The 11,867-nt window shown below is 51.0% G+C and overlaps 1 protein-coding gene across 1 annotated transcript; it reads right to left on the bottom strand.

Annotated features, from left to right (window-relative positions):
• Positions 1-396: 396 nt before the first annotated feature.
• POP5 (POP5 ribonuclease P/MRP subunit) lies at positions 397-2,633 on the bottom strand. The gene is made up of 5 exons (XM_087828794.1): positions 2,614-2,633; positions 2,400-2,557; positions 1,333-1,482; positions 1,076-1,159; positions 397-987 (listed from the first exon to the last, which is right to left on the bottom strand). The coding sequence occupies exons 1-5, from the start codon at positions 2,631-2,633 to the stop codon at positions 875-877; spliced, it is 525 nt and encodes a 174-aa protein (XP_087684920.1). The 3' UTR covers positions 397-874.
• Between the last annotated feature and the right edge of the window lie 9,234 nt (positions 2,634-11,867).

The following is an 11,867-nucleotide window of genomic DNA, read 5'->3' as shown; positions in this document are numbered from 1 at the left end:
TGACAACGGCCAGGCTGTGGGGCCAGACCGAGGCTGCACTTGCATATGTGATGGAGGGTTTGCCTCTCACACATGGCTTCTGTTTGGCAAGGAAAGCTGTAACAGTCACTAAGGAAGCCTTGGGACCTGCCAACCTTTAATAAGTCAAATTTGTTTCAAGTGACAGTGACCTGAGTTGTAGGAACAGAGGAGTCCAGCACACCTGGAGGCAGAGCAGGACAGGTTTGAAAGCAGTGGGGTTGCCCACTGCCTCTGTTGCCTAAAGTTGTCTTATGCCTTGGTTTGATCTAAATTGGAGTGATGTGAATTCTTTTGCTGCTTAATAAGTAACTTCTAGGTGTAGTAGAATGTGAAGGCAAACAGTTGCAATAAATTACCTGCACAAGCAATGTGAGCTTTCTGTTTTATTTTTAATTTATTGACTTAGAGGAAGGGAGAAAGAGAAACATCAATTGTTGTTCTACTTCTTTATGCATTCATTGGTTGATTTGTGTATGTCCCCTGACTGGGAAATCGAACCTGCGACCTTGGCATATTGGGAACCATGCTCTTAACCATCTGAGCTGCCCGGCCGGGGCAGCTTTTTTTTTTTTAAAGTTCAGTTCAGGTCAGCTAGACATACTTATGGAATAGGTTAAAGTATCGGCTACTATGAGCATAAGCTGGGCTTAGCTTCAACCTATCACTCTTAACAGGAAGTGGTTCAGAAGTCCTGGGTCAGAAACTCTGGGGGGATGAAGGAGCATGTGAAGCAAAAGTCACAAATCTATCAGATGTGTCAGGGACTTTGACATCCACTTTACTATGGAGAAAGCAGATCCTAGAAATGTAGAAGGTCCTGAGGAGGCTTGGGCACAGTGTGGCCTGCAGAGGTTCACTCCATTGCTTCAGCAGCTTCCTCACCACCATCTGAAAGCTCCTCCTCACCCGACTCCTCCTCTAGTAAACAGCTTCTAGCGACAGACTTCTGGATAGCTTCCCGTTCTCCTGGAGAAAGGCAGAGCATGGATGAAAGATGTTTTTGATAGCCGGAGGTCAGTCACTGCTCAGTGGACACTGGGTTGATGTTGCTTACCTTCATCAGTGCAGTTCTGCAGTAAGATCAACAGCTGTCTCCTGTTGTACTGAATCAGGAACTTCTGACATGTTCTAATTGTACCTGGCACATGAAAGAGCTTTGTGGGCAAGTTTGTGAAAGGTGTCCGCCTCAAAGACTCAGAGCTAGGGGAAAGCCTCGTGTTCCTGGCAGGATAGACAGACCCACCCAGCAGTTGTGACTGAACTCTGAACCTGTTACCTATTGAAAATCAGCCATACCACGTGCACCCCTACCTCCCACGTGCAGGGTGTTGAGAAAACACGGGTAACGGTGTCCTTTGTTCTCCAAGTATGTGATGAAGGGAAGAGCTGACCACACAAGCTGGTAGAATTCCTTTCGGCAGCGAAGCAGCACTACTCCAGTGTAGGCATTGAGGTATCGCACTACAGCAGGAAAAAAATTCATTTTGGGAAACTGGATTCTCAGCAGCAGGTCAAAGGTCTTAGGGTAACTGAGAGCCTACTATGTGCCAGAGACTGCTCAAGGCAGTGGCACTTTGGACTGGACACATCAGTGAGTAAAAAAAATCCTGAAGGGAAAAAATTTTAGGACAGAATTTCATTTATGGAAGTGGGGGTGGTGGGGGCTAGACAATATCCAGCGCCTTGCACACCACCCACAACTGATGAATTTAGAATTTTAAATGTTTTAATTCACTGACTTGTTAACGCGATAAATTGGGGGTGGGGAGGCAGAGACCCAACTTCCTCAGAAGAAAACCTTTGGCTGAAAAAAGGCTCTGCAGCTAGGCTCTAGGTTCTTGTAGCAGCCAGCTGAGTGTCACCTGATGTAGAATTGTGCCTGTGTTCATATAATTCCCCAGGATTCCACTTCGAGCATATGGTAAAAGAGGGAATGAATTTAGATTTGTGTGCTGTTGGAAGGGCCCTCTCCTTCCTCATGTACATAACTGTAGGTTCTATACAGGCCCTATTAAGGGCTTTTCAGGGTTAGTTCTTTTTTCCACGTGATATTAATGTAACTAGTCACCTAACTTAAACTATACACGTCTCCCCTCATTTAATTCAAACCATCCTATTAAATTAGTAGCAATCCCCAATAAACGTTGTCAAATAGGTACAGGGGATTCTTGCCCCAAGTTCCACTGCTTTCTGCTCTCGGCTCTCCGCCTAACTTTGGACTCGTCCACACCCGGGGCTCGGTCCCAGACTCCTACAAAGGACCACATCGTGGATGGTGTACCAGGCTTGGCAGCTCCGTAGGTCGCTCGTGCTCTTCTCGTCCAGCCCCCAACCCCTTTAAGTCCCGGCATCGGCCAGGTTCCCCAGCACCTTCGCACCCGCGAAGCCGATGGAGCTGGCGGCCGCGCCGAAAGTCCCGTGCACGCGGGCAACCGTGTCCCGCACGAGGCCGACCAGCACTCGGTCATCCAGGCTCAGGCGGCAGCGGGGGTCGTTAGACACCACTTCGCAGAGCAGGTACCTGGGGAGGGGGGCGAGAGGGAGGTGAGGGCAGGGCCGAGGGCGCGGAGGCGCAGGCCGCGGGCCGCTTACCTGTGCTTGAAGCGCACCATGGCGACTCCGCTTCCGGCGGCTCGCGGCGCAAACCGGGAGTTGGTGCTCCCGCCGGCGGCCAATGGTGAGAGCCTCCGCGGCCTTGCGTCACTCAGGGATTCGGGATCGGAAGCGGAGCCGCGGTGCTGAGAGGCCGGGCCCGGTGTCAGTCTCCCTGCAGCCCCGCCCCCGTCCGCGTTCGCGGGGCGCGGTTCCGCGCGGATTCGGGAGGGTCCCCGGGCTGCGCGCCGGCGCGGGCTGCGGCTGTGTTGGGTGCTCGCGCTCCGCGCCCAGCTGCCGCGCTGCACAGGATGCGGGCGGGGGCCTCGGACGTCGACTTTCTCTCCGTTACGGTCGGGTGTGCACTTGACATCCTCTCCCTAAAGCTGGCGGTGGACTCGCATTTCCAGGCCGGGCACTGACACAGGAAATCGGGCCCTTGGACTTTCAGGTTAGGGCTTGGTTTACTTTTTCCCCACAGCCAAATATGTTATTACAGTTTGGGCTTTTCAACAATCTTACGGAGATGAGTGTATTGTCTCTTTTTTGTTTACAAAAACAGTGGTCGTTATATTTTCCATTTTTTAAAACTGAACAGCACGAAGAAGCAAATGAAAATAAGTTCTAATCCTATCAGTGAGAGAGAGTAATTTATTATGTGGTGTGCCCCCCCCCTTATTTCCCCCCTGTGTCAGCGGTTCTCAAAGTGAGATGCAGGAACCACTAGGTTTTCGGAGACTCTGAGGTCAAAATTATTTTCATAATAGTAAGATGTTATTTGCCTTTTTTTACTCTCACAATGGACTGTAAAGTTTTGCGGACATTACATGACGTGTGCTGACATTATCACTCTGATGTCTAATACAATTTGAGTATTCTGTTTTAAACATTTCTGTTTTAATATCCATAAGTATCGATATAGCCCACAAAAACAAAAGCCGATCAGCAAGGTGTTTAAAATTACTTAATGTAAGTGCAGACACAAGTTATCTCGTAACCTGTCAGCAATGTTTGGACACAGAAACACATGTATACTCATGACGGGTCAGCAAGTTGTTGAAAATATGTGTAGCACCCAAGAAGGTTTTCATGCCCTCTTCCTAGTCAGAATCCTTCCCAGAAGTAGCCTCTATTCTGACAGATTAGTTTTGCCTGTTCTTAAATTTCAGATAAATACCTGACAGCATGTTTTTGTGTATTTGTGTTTGGCTCCTTTCACTCAATATAATGCCGGTAAGAGTCACTCTCCTTGCTTGCCTAAATTTTCATGTCAAATGTTTTACAACATTATTTTGCAGCTACACAGTATTGTATTCTTTGGACGTACCACTGTTAAATTTATCAATATTCCCATGATGGACTTTTAAATTTGTTCCAGATTTTCTTGTTACACCCAGCACTTTGATGCACAGCCTAGTGACTAGGTCTTTATACCTATTCCTATTAGTCACGGGACTTGGCTGGCCCTGTGAGGTCCATACAGGGAGGCAGGTTTCACAACTGATTATTTGCAAGATGTGGAATGAGTCCCCAATTTTTCCATCTCTCATTTTTCACCACCTTAAAGGAGGGGTACTGAGGAAGGGAGGGGTGTGGGAGGAAGGGAGGCAGAAGAGCAGTGGCCTTCCTGAGTGGCCAGTGTCTGCTCTTTCTCACTCAAGAACCACCTCGTTATCCCAGAAAACGCTCTAGTCGGCGTCCCCCTTTCGCCAGCAGGGAGCATCAGAGGCCTGCAGTGAGCGGAGAAAGAGGGCCTGAGTTTCCCCCTTCTCCCTCCTGTCCCTAAAATAACTCTCCTGACGCTTCCAAGCCTTCCGCTCGCCTGATCCCAACATTTTATGGGATGCAGTTGGGGCTCAGATCAAACTCACACATCCAGTAAGAAGCAGGATAGAATTCGCACCCAGGGTCCATGCGCTCATCTACAGGCCGATGCCCTGGGCACGGTTTCGCCTGTCCACTTGGTGTAAAATGGAGAGACTGGGGACGTGGGTTCGAATCCCCTCTTTGTCTTTCTCCAGCCACGTGCTGTCGGGGAGGGGAGGCTAATGCATGTCTCTAGATCTGTTTCCTGGTCTGCGTAATAGGCTACTAATGGCTCCCCCGTCGTGGGTGGGTGTAAGATTTAAACGAGTTAACGTGGGCAAAACGCCTGCCACAGGGAGTGCCCCGTAAACGCTGTTTTGAATGAATGATCTCCGCCCCCGAGGCACAGCCCCTGGGAGGAAGCACTCTTGGGGCCTGGACCCCCCCTCCTGGGACCAGGCGGGGCCTCCTGCTCGGATAACGGAGGCCGGGGCGGGGGGCTGCCGAGGCGCAGCCCTCCCTGCGGTAATGAGCCAGCCAGCCGCTAATTACCCGTCTCCTAATGAGGCCGGCGGCTGTTTGCAATCACCCGGGTCCCCGCCGCGCGGCGCGGGAGGCCGCGGGGGAGCCCGCCCGCGGAGGCGTGGAGGACAGCGGGCTCCCCCCGCGGGAGAACCGCTTGGCGGGGACCCGTGTGCGCCCGGGCGGTGCGCGGCCCGGGAAGGTGCCCTCCGCCAGTCACCCCCATTCCCTCCCAGCGGGGCCACAGAGCCATCCTCACTCGCCCTTTACAGGCGTGTAAGGGGACTGAGGCTCGGAAAGGAAGCCTCAGGCAGGCACAAAACTCTTGCAGGAAAAGACTAATAGTGATCTCTCGGACCCGAGCCTGCGCTCTTAACCCATTCAGGTACTGCCTGGATCACTGGGCTACTCCTCCTCGCTGTTGTTATTCCAGGGACTCGCAGAGGAAGGCCCCAGATCAGACAAATAGGGGATGGGGAGGGGGGGGCTTAGGAAACTTCCTTTGCGAGCTTCCCCTTCTTCCCATCTGAGGGTTCCCACGCTCCATTTGTGCTTTTGGATCAGACACAAAAACGAATATTAATTCTGGCAAGGCCTTTGAAACTTACTTGAAAACAAAACACACAATCCATTTTACAGACTGGGAAACCTGGAACATTCCCTAAGAGGTGGTCGGGGCAACTACTAAAATGCTCCTGTAAGATGGGGGTGGGAAGCGACAACCGTTCACCTTGTTCCAGGGCCTTCTGGGGAGGGATAGAGAGTAGCTGCCTTTATTCACCTTTATCTCACGGGCTACCATTTATTAGGCCCTTACTACGTGCCAGGCACTGAACTAAGCACTTTCTGTGTTTAACTTCATTTAATCCTCACAGCGACCCCATGAAGGCAGGTCCTATTATTCGCTGAGGCTCAGAGAGGGAAATGACTTGCCCAAGTCACACAGTAATTTCAGTCTACAAAAGACCTTTGTCTTACCCCAAAACCTGTGCTCTTAACTTCTTGCTCTCTGCCTCTTCTGGGATGTCTGGGACCAAGAAGGATGTTCAAAGAAGGAAAACCCAATTGGGGTACGATTCAGAGATACCTTTGGCATCTAGGGGGTCCCTGTCAGAGCCTGGATGCTGCTATGGCGGATGGTGGTGAAGGAACATTGTGTCTGCTTTAACATTTTAAGCAGCCAGTGCTCATTAGGGGCTCCTGCTCCTCTAATCCAATCAACCAATTCCCTGTAAAGTCTTTATGGGGACAATCTGGATAAAATTAAACCCTCCATCTGCCTGGCCAGGGGCCTGGGGAGCTGCCATATCCTGCAGGTTGCTGGGGCAGACATGGTCCTCCCTGGACCTCGGAGTCAGAACATCACATCTCCCTCTTTCCTTGTCCTCACTGCTCTGCGGACCTCTTTCCCCTTTCCTCACCTGCTGCGAGGATTTGCTCAACCAAAAATTAATCGAAATTACAGGGGCACTGCTGTTTGACCCAGCAATTTCTCCGCTAGGAATTTATCCCACAGAGATTCTTGCACTTGTGCCAAATGACAGGTGAAGAAGACGTGTCTCGCGGCATTGTTTGTGATAGCAAAAGGCAGCTTCACATAGCTAGTGCGCTGCGTAGCCAGGGTTTGGCCAAGGCCGTCCATGTCCTTAACCAGCATCCCATGCAGCTTCTCTGTCTTTATGCGCATCGAAAATTCCCAAAAGGTGATACAAAAGCTGAGGATGGTGGTTACCTCCGGTGAGAGGAGTTAAAGGTGTGAAATAGGAGGGGGTACTCACTTTTTACTGCGTCCAATTTTGAACTATTTTATTTTACCATGTGCATATGTTAGTTTCAGAATTTGGAGTAGTTGCTGAGCTCCAGGCCCCAAAGTATGTTATTAGTAATCCTTACCTTTACCCGGGAGGTGGGTGCTACCGTTATCTTCATTTTACAAGGGAGGAAGCTGAGCTACCCAGGTGGTCTGGCCAGGCCACGTGACTAGGAATGGCAAAGGGGGACTGACTCTCAAGCCAGTGTTCATCTCCTAATTAATATTAATCTCCTGGGCTTGGAAGGTTCAGAGGAGAGAAAAGTGGTTAAAGCATGGACTCTGGAGCCAGCTTGCCTGGGATCAAATTCTAATTCAGCCACTCACCAGCTCTGTGACTTGGGCCAAGTCACTTACCCTGTCTGAACCTCAGTCTCCTCTCCGTGAGGATTCATTAACTTATCTCCATGTCAGGTGCTTAAAACAGGGCCTGCCTCATCCTGAATGCTCAAGAAATGTTAGGTATTTTTTAAAACATATTTTTATTGATTTTTAGGAAGAGGAAATGAGAGGGAGAGAGAAACATTGACGTGAGAGAGAAATGTCCCCTACCGGGGATGGAGCCCACAACCTGGGCATGTGCCCTGACCAGGAATTGAACCGGCAGCTTTTTGGTGCACAGGATGACTAACCAACTGAGCCACACCAGCCAGGGCTAAATGCTAGGTATTTTTATAGCATTGTCCTGAACATTGTTTCCCCCAATTTTAATCTCTGAGCAGGTCCTTCTCCCGGATGGTGGGTCCAGCTGTGGCTACTCCAGTTGTCTCCCTGAAGGGCAAAGCCCAGCTACCCTGTGCTCTAACCTCCAGCAGGAGTCCTTTGGAATCGGTTCTCCTGGGTTATCTCAGTGTGGTGGTTGCGATCAGTACTGATCACATAACCAGGGCTGGAAAAATGGGCAGAGCCGCAGGGCTGGTGTGGCCCAGATCCAGAGGGAGGCTGCGATGGGCGGCCTCCCAGTTCGGGATGTTCCCAGCGCCTTCCCACCGCTCATGCTTGGAGGGAGAAGGGGCTCAAAATAGCTGTTGCTTCCCCAGCACGGCGCTAGGCCAGGGACAGGAATAGACATCTGGGGGTGGCCTTAGCTTCCTTCAGGGGCTGGGGGGGCTGGGAATAGCTAGAGGCCAGACTCCCCCCAGTGTGGGGGGATAGTGTAGCTGTCAGTATGCAGTGACTTACCGATGATGGTCCAGCCAATGGAAAGTGTGCCTCAGCTGAGGCTGGCTAGCCAGCAGGTCACTGGCACTGACCAGATACCAGCCAGGGTCTGGATTCTTAGATCAACCCGAAGTGCCTTTCAACACTGGCTCCTACAATCCTCTCTTGACAGGTGGGGAAACTGAGGCCCAGAGAGAGGTTCATGGGCTTGAGATCACAAAGCTGATTAGAAACAAAGCTACCAGGAGGGGCAGGTCTTGGGGCTTTGAGAGGCAGTATAGGGTGGTGGATAAAGGGTTAAAGGATTCAGACTGGGCTGAAATCCAGCCTCCACTACTTATGATCTGCGTGCCGTCAGGCCTCAATTTAATTACCTGTAAAATGGGCACAATAATAATACCCACCTCCTTTAGTTGGTTGTGAAGATGGAATGAGTTAATGATTGATTTTGATTATTTTTTTGATTACTATTTTGATTTTGATTTTCTTACCAGATTCCTCACTTGTTTTTTCCTAAGGCATTGGCTGAACACCCGCCATGTGCCAGGTACAGTGCTAGGCCTGGATCAGTGTAGCTCACAGTGTGGCAAGAAGACACCAGTTGCCTGGCCGGACGTGGCTCAGCAGTTGAGCGTCGACCTAGGATCCAGGCGATCGGGGTTCGGTTCCTGGTCAGGGCACATGCCCGGGTTGCGGGCTGCAGCCGATCAGTGACTCTCTCATCATTGATGTTTCTACCTCTCTCTCTCCTTCTCCTTTCCTCTCTCTGAAATCAATAAAGATATATTTAAAAAAAAAGAAAAGAAGAGACCAGTTGACATTTCAGGGAGCCTGCCGTGTGCCAGCTACTGTATTGAGCATTTGTATCTGTATATCTCATTTATTCCTTATGGTAGCCTATGAGGAGTCATTATCATATTTTTATCAGATGAGGGGAGTGAGTCTCAGAAGGTCACACCGCCAGGAGGTAGCAGAGCCGGGATTTGAAACCCTGGCTGCCTGCTTGCATAGCTCATGCAAGTAACTGCATGACACTGTTATTTTTCTGGGGAGATGGACAAGTCATTCAGTTGGTGCAGTCCAGGGGTTGGTGCAGTCCATGGAGGAGGGCTCCACATTCCCAGCCTTGGCATTTGTCACCCCAGCCCGCACACACCAGTCCCATGTCAGATGTGGGGTGGTCCCCAGCACTCACTACCAAATTCCCACCCCCATTCCTCTGGGTTTCCTTGAGTGCCTACTATGTGCCAGGTCTGTGCTAAGCTCTGAGTACACAGAGAAGACTTCATCCCTGCCCTGAGGTTGCTCAGGATGTGGTGAGAGAGACAGGTTTCTATAATGGCAACAGCAATTCAGGGGCAGCTGCTGTGGTGAGGAAATCCCTAACTTAGCTTGGAGGGTCAGGGAAGGCTACCTGGAGGTGGTGATACCTGAGGTGAGGCTCAAAGGAGAGTTAGCCAGAAGAGAGAGGTGGTGGGAAAGAGTGTTCTAGATGGAAGGATAGCTTGTTTTTGTTGTTTTTTAAATTAAAGCCATTCTAGTAGATGTGAGGTGCTAGCTCATTGTGCTCCAGGGCTGGGCACACAGTAGGCACTCAACAGAGGGTAGCTGCTGGTACCCCTCTGATTGAAGCCCTAGGAAGGCTTCACCTTCACGATGGCACCGTCTTCTAGGACAGCAGCCCCTCACTGCAAACCACATCTTTTGTTCATTTTCATTTCCCGCAATCCCTGATTGCAGACACAAGGGCTCTCAGCAACCTTTCCCTGATGGATTTCAGATGATCCCCACCTTGATTAGTTCCAGAGTCTTCCTGCAGAAGCAGGAGTTATTTTGGGGGATTTGATGGCTCCCTCTGGCTGCCTCTGACCCCACCCACCCAGGTGCAAACACCTCTCCAGTCAACTGCACGGTTCATTAGATGCCTCCCCACTGCTCACTTCTGCACCTGCAGCCCTCAGCTCAGGCCCCAGGGCCAACCCCTGCTCCCCCCTCCATCCCCCACAGCCGCTTCTGCCTTCCCCCTACTTTGTGAGAGTGTGAGATGTCAACTGCTTCCTAATCCTTGACCCCCAACTTTGCCTCAGAGCAGTGACCCTCCCTCCAATTTCAGGACTTTTCCAGATTGGAGCAAAATCTCACACACCATTTAGACGCAAATATTTTTGGCCACTGCCCCCCGCCCCCCCTTCCCGTTGGACTCCAGTCCCCCTGGGTGGAAGATGCTCAAAAATTCCCAAGGATAATTTTATGGTGCATAGATTTTACCACGATGCGAGTTCCCGAGGGGACACAGGATGCCTCCCCCCTGTGCCGCCCTGTTATATCACAGCGAGTGGGGCCGACGTCACAGGGACGGGGCGTGGGTTCTGCTGGAGCTCTGTTCGCTCCCTTCCAGCTCTGCGCTCTGCCAGGGCCGCCCGCGGGCCTTGCTTGCTTTGCTAAAATAACTCCTGCATCTCTCATGAGGTGGGGGGCTGCTTCCTTGGTGTCCCGGCCCGTGTGTTAATTCTCCCAAGGCAAGACTTCCTGAAGCCACCTCGGCGCCAGGCTGGGGGGCTGGTCATCTCTTGCCTTGCCGAAGCAGTTCAGATCGTGACATCCTGTTCCAGCACCTGCCACCTTCAAAGAAGTAGGGCAGATGACCCCTCCCGGTGCCCACAAAGCCATTCATTGGCTCGTTCATCATTCATTCATTCATTGACTCGTTCAACAAGCACCTGTTAGTGCCTTTTACCTGCAGAGCACACCTCTGGGTGGCCTCTGTTGCTTTTCCGTTTGTCCCTGAGTCATCTCTCCGCTTCTCTTCGAATTTCCATGCCCTTCTCTAAAGTAGGGAATCTTAATCAGGGTGGCCAGTCGGTCCCAGAAGGAAACAGATGGCGTGCTCAAATTGGGTAACTTGAGAAAGGGCGAATAAAGGGACTTATTTAGGTGTGAGCAGGGCGTAGGGAAATCACGAGGGTGCAGAGCTGGGCTAGTTAACAGTGGGAGGGCCGAGGGAGCAGTTTCACTGCCCAGAAGGAGTTGTGCGGACAGAGCCACCTAAGAGATGCTGTGACCTTCTGTTGAGGGACACACACAGCCCGCCTGAGGTGTCCTGCAGGGAGGGAGCAGAGGAATAAATATCCTGACCTTCCTCTGCCTTGTCCCTTCCATCTCCTCCTGGGGACCAAAGCTGATTAGAAGCCAGAAAATATGGGAGATTGTAGAGTCTGATGAGCCAGTCTCCTTGGGCACAGAGCAGGGTAGAAAAGGGAGGTGAGTGGTCTAGCTAATCACCTAGTCCTAGTCCTAATAGGTCACATGGAAAAACTCGCTAAGTGTTAGCTACTATCATCAGGGCTTGTATTAGTTACTAACTGCTGTGTAACAAATTACCTCCCCAAAACTTAGCAGCTTGAAACAATAATCATCTATTGCCTTACACAGTTTCTGTGGCTCAAGAATTGGGAGCAGCTCAGCTGGGTGGTTCTGGCTCCGAGTCCCTCCTGAGGTTGCAGTCGGCTGTCCATCAGTCAGTCATCTAAAGGCTTGACTGGAATGAAGGCCCCACCTGGCTCCCTCCCAGGGTTGGCAACTGGCGCTGGCTGTTGGCAGGAGGCCTCGGTTCCTTGCCATCCAGACCTCTCCCTGCGGCTGCTGTGAGTCCTCATGATGTGGTGGCTGGCTTCCCCCAGAAAGAGTGATTCGAGAGGAGAAGGCTCAGTGAGTTTTCTGACCTAGTCTCAAAACCCACAGAGCACCATTTCGACAGTATCCTAAGGTTACACAGCCTATTCGGCGTGGAGGGGGCTCCCCAGGGGCAGGAATCCCAAGAGGCAGGAATCCTTGGAGGTTGGCTACTGCAGTTTATAATACTACATTTGCTCATTTAATCCTTTCAGAATCCTATGAGGTTATTTAATAACAACAAACAAAAATACCAAAACACTAAGGGAAGTATTATGATTAT

This window comes from Miniopterus natalensis, chromosome 20 (genome assembly GCF_054644295.1).
Source record: "Miniopterus natalensis isolate mMinNat1 chromosome 20, mMinNat1.hap1, whole genome shotgun sequence".
NCBI classification, from domain to species: Eukaryota; Metazoa; Chordata; class Mammalia; order Chiroptera; family Miniopteridae; genus Miniopterus; species Miniopterus natalensis.
This window is presented reverse-complemented; position numbering and strand designations above follow the sequence as displayed.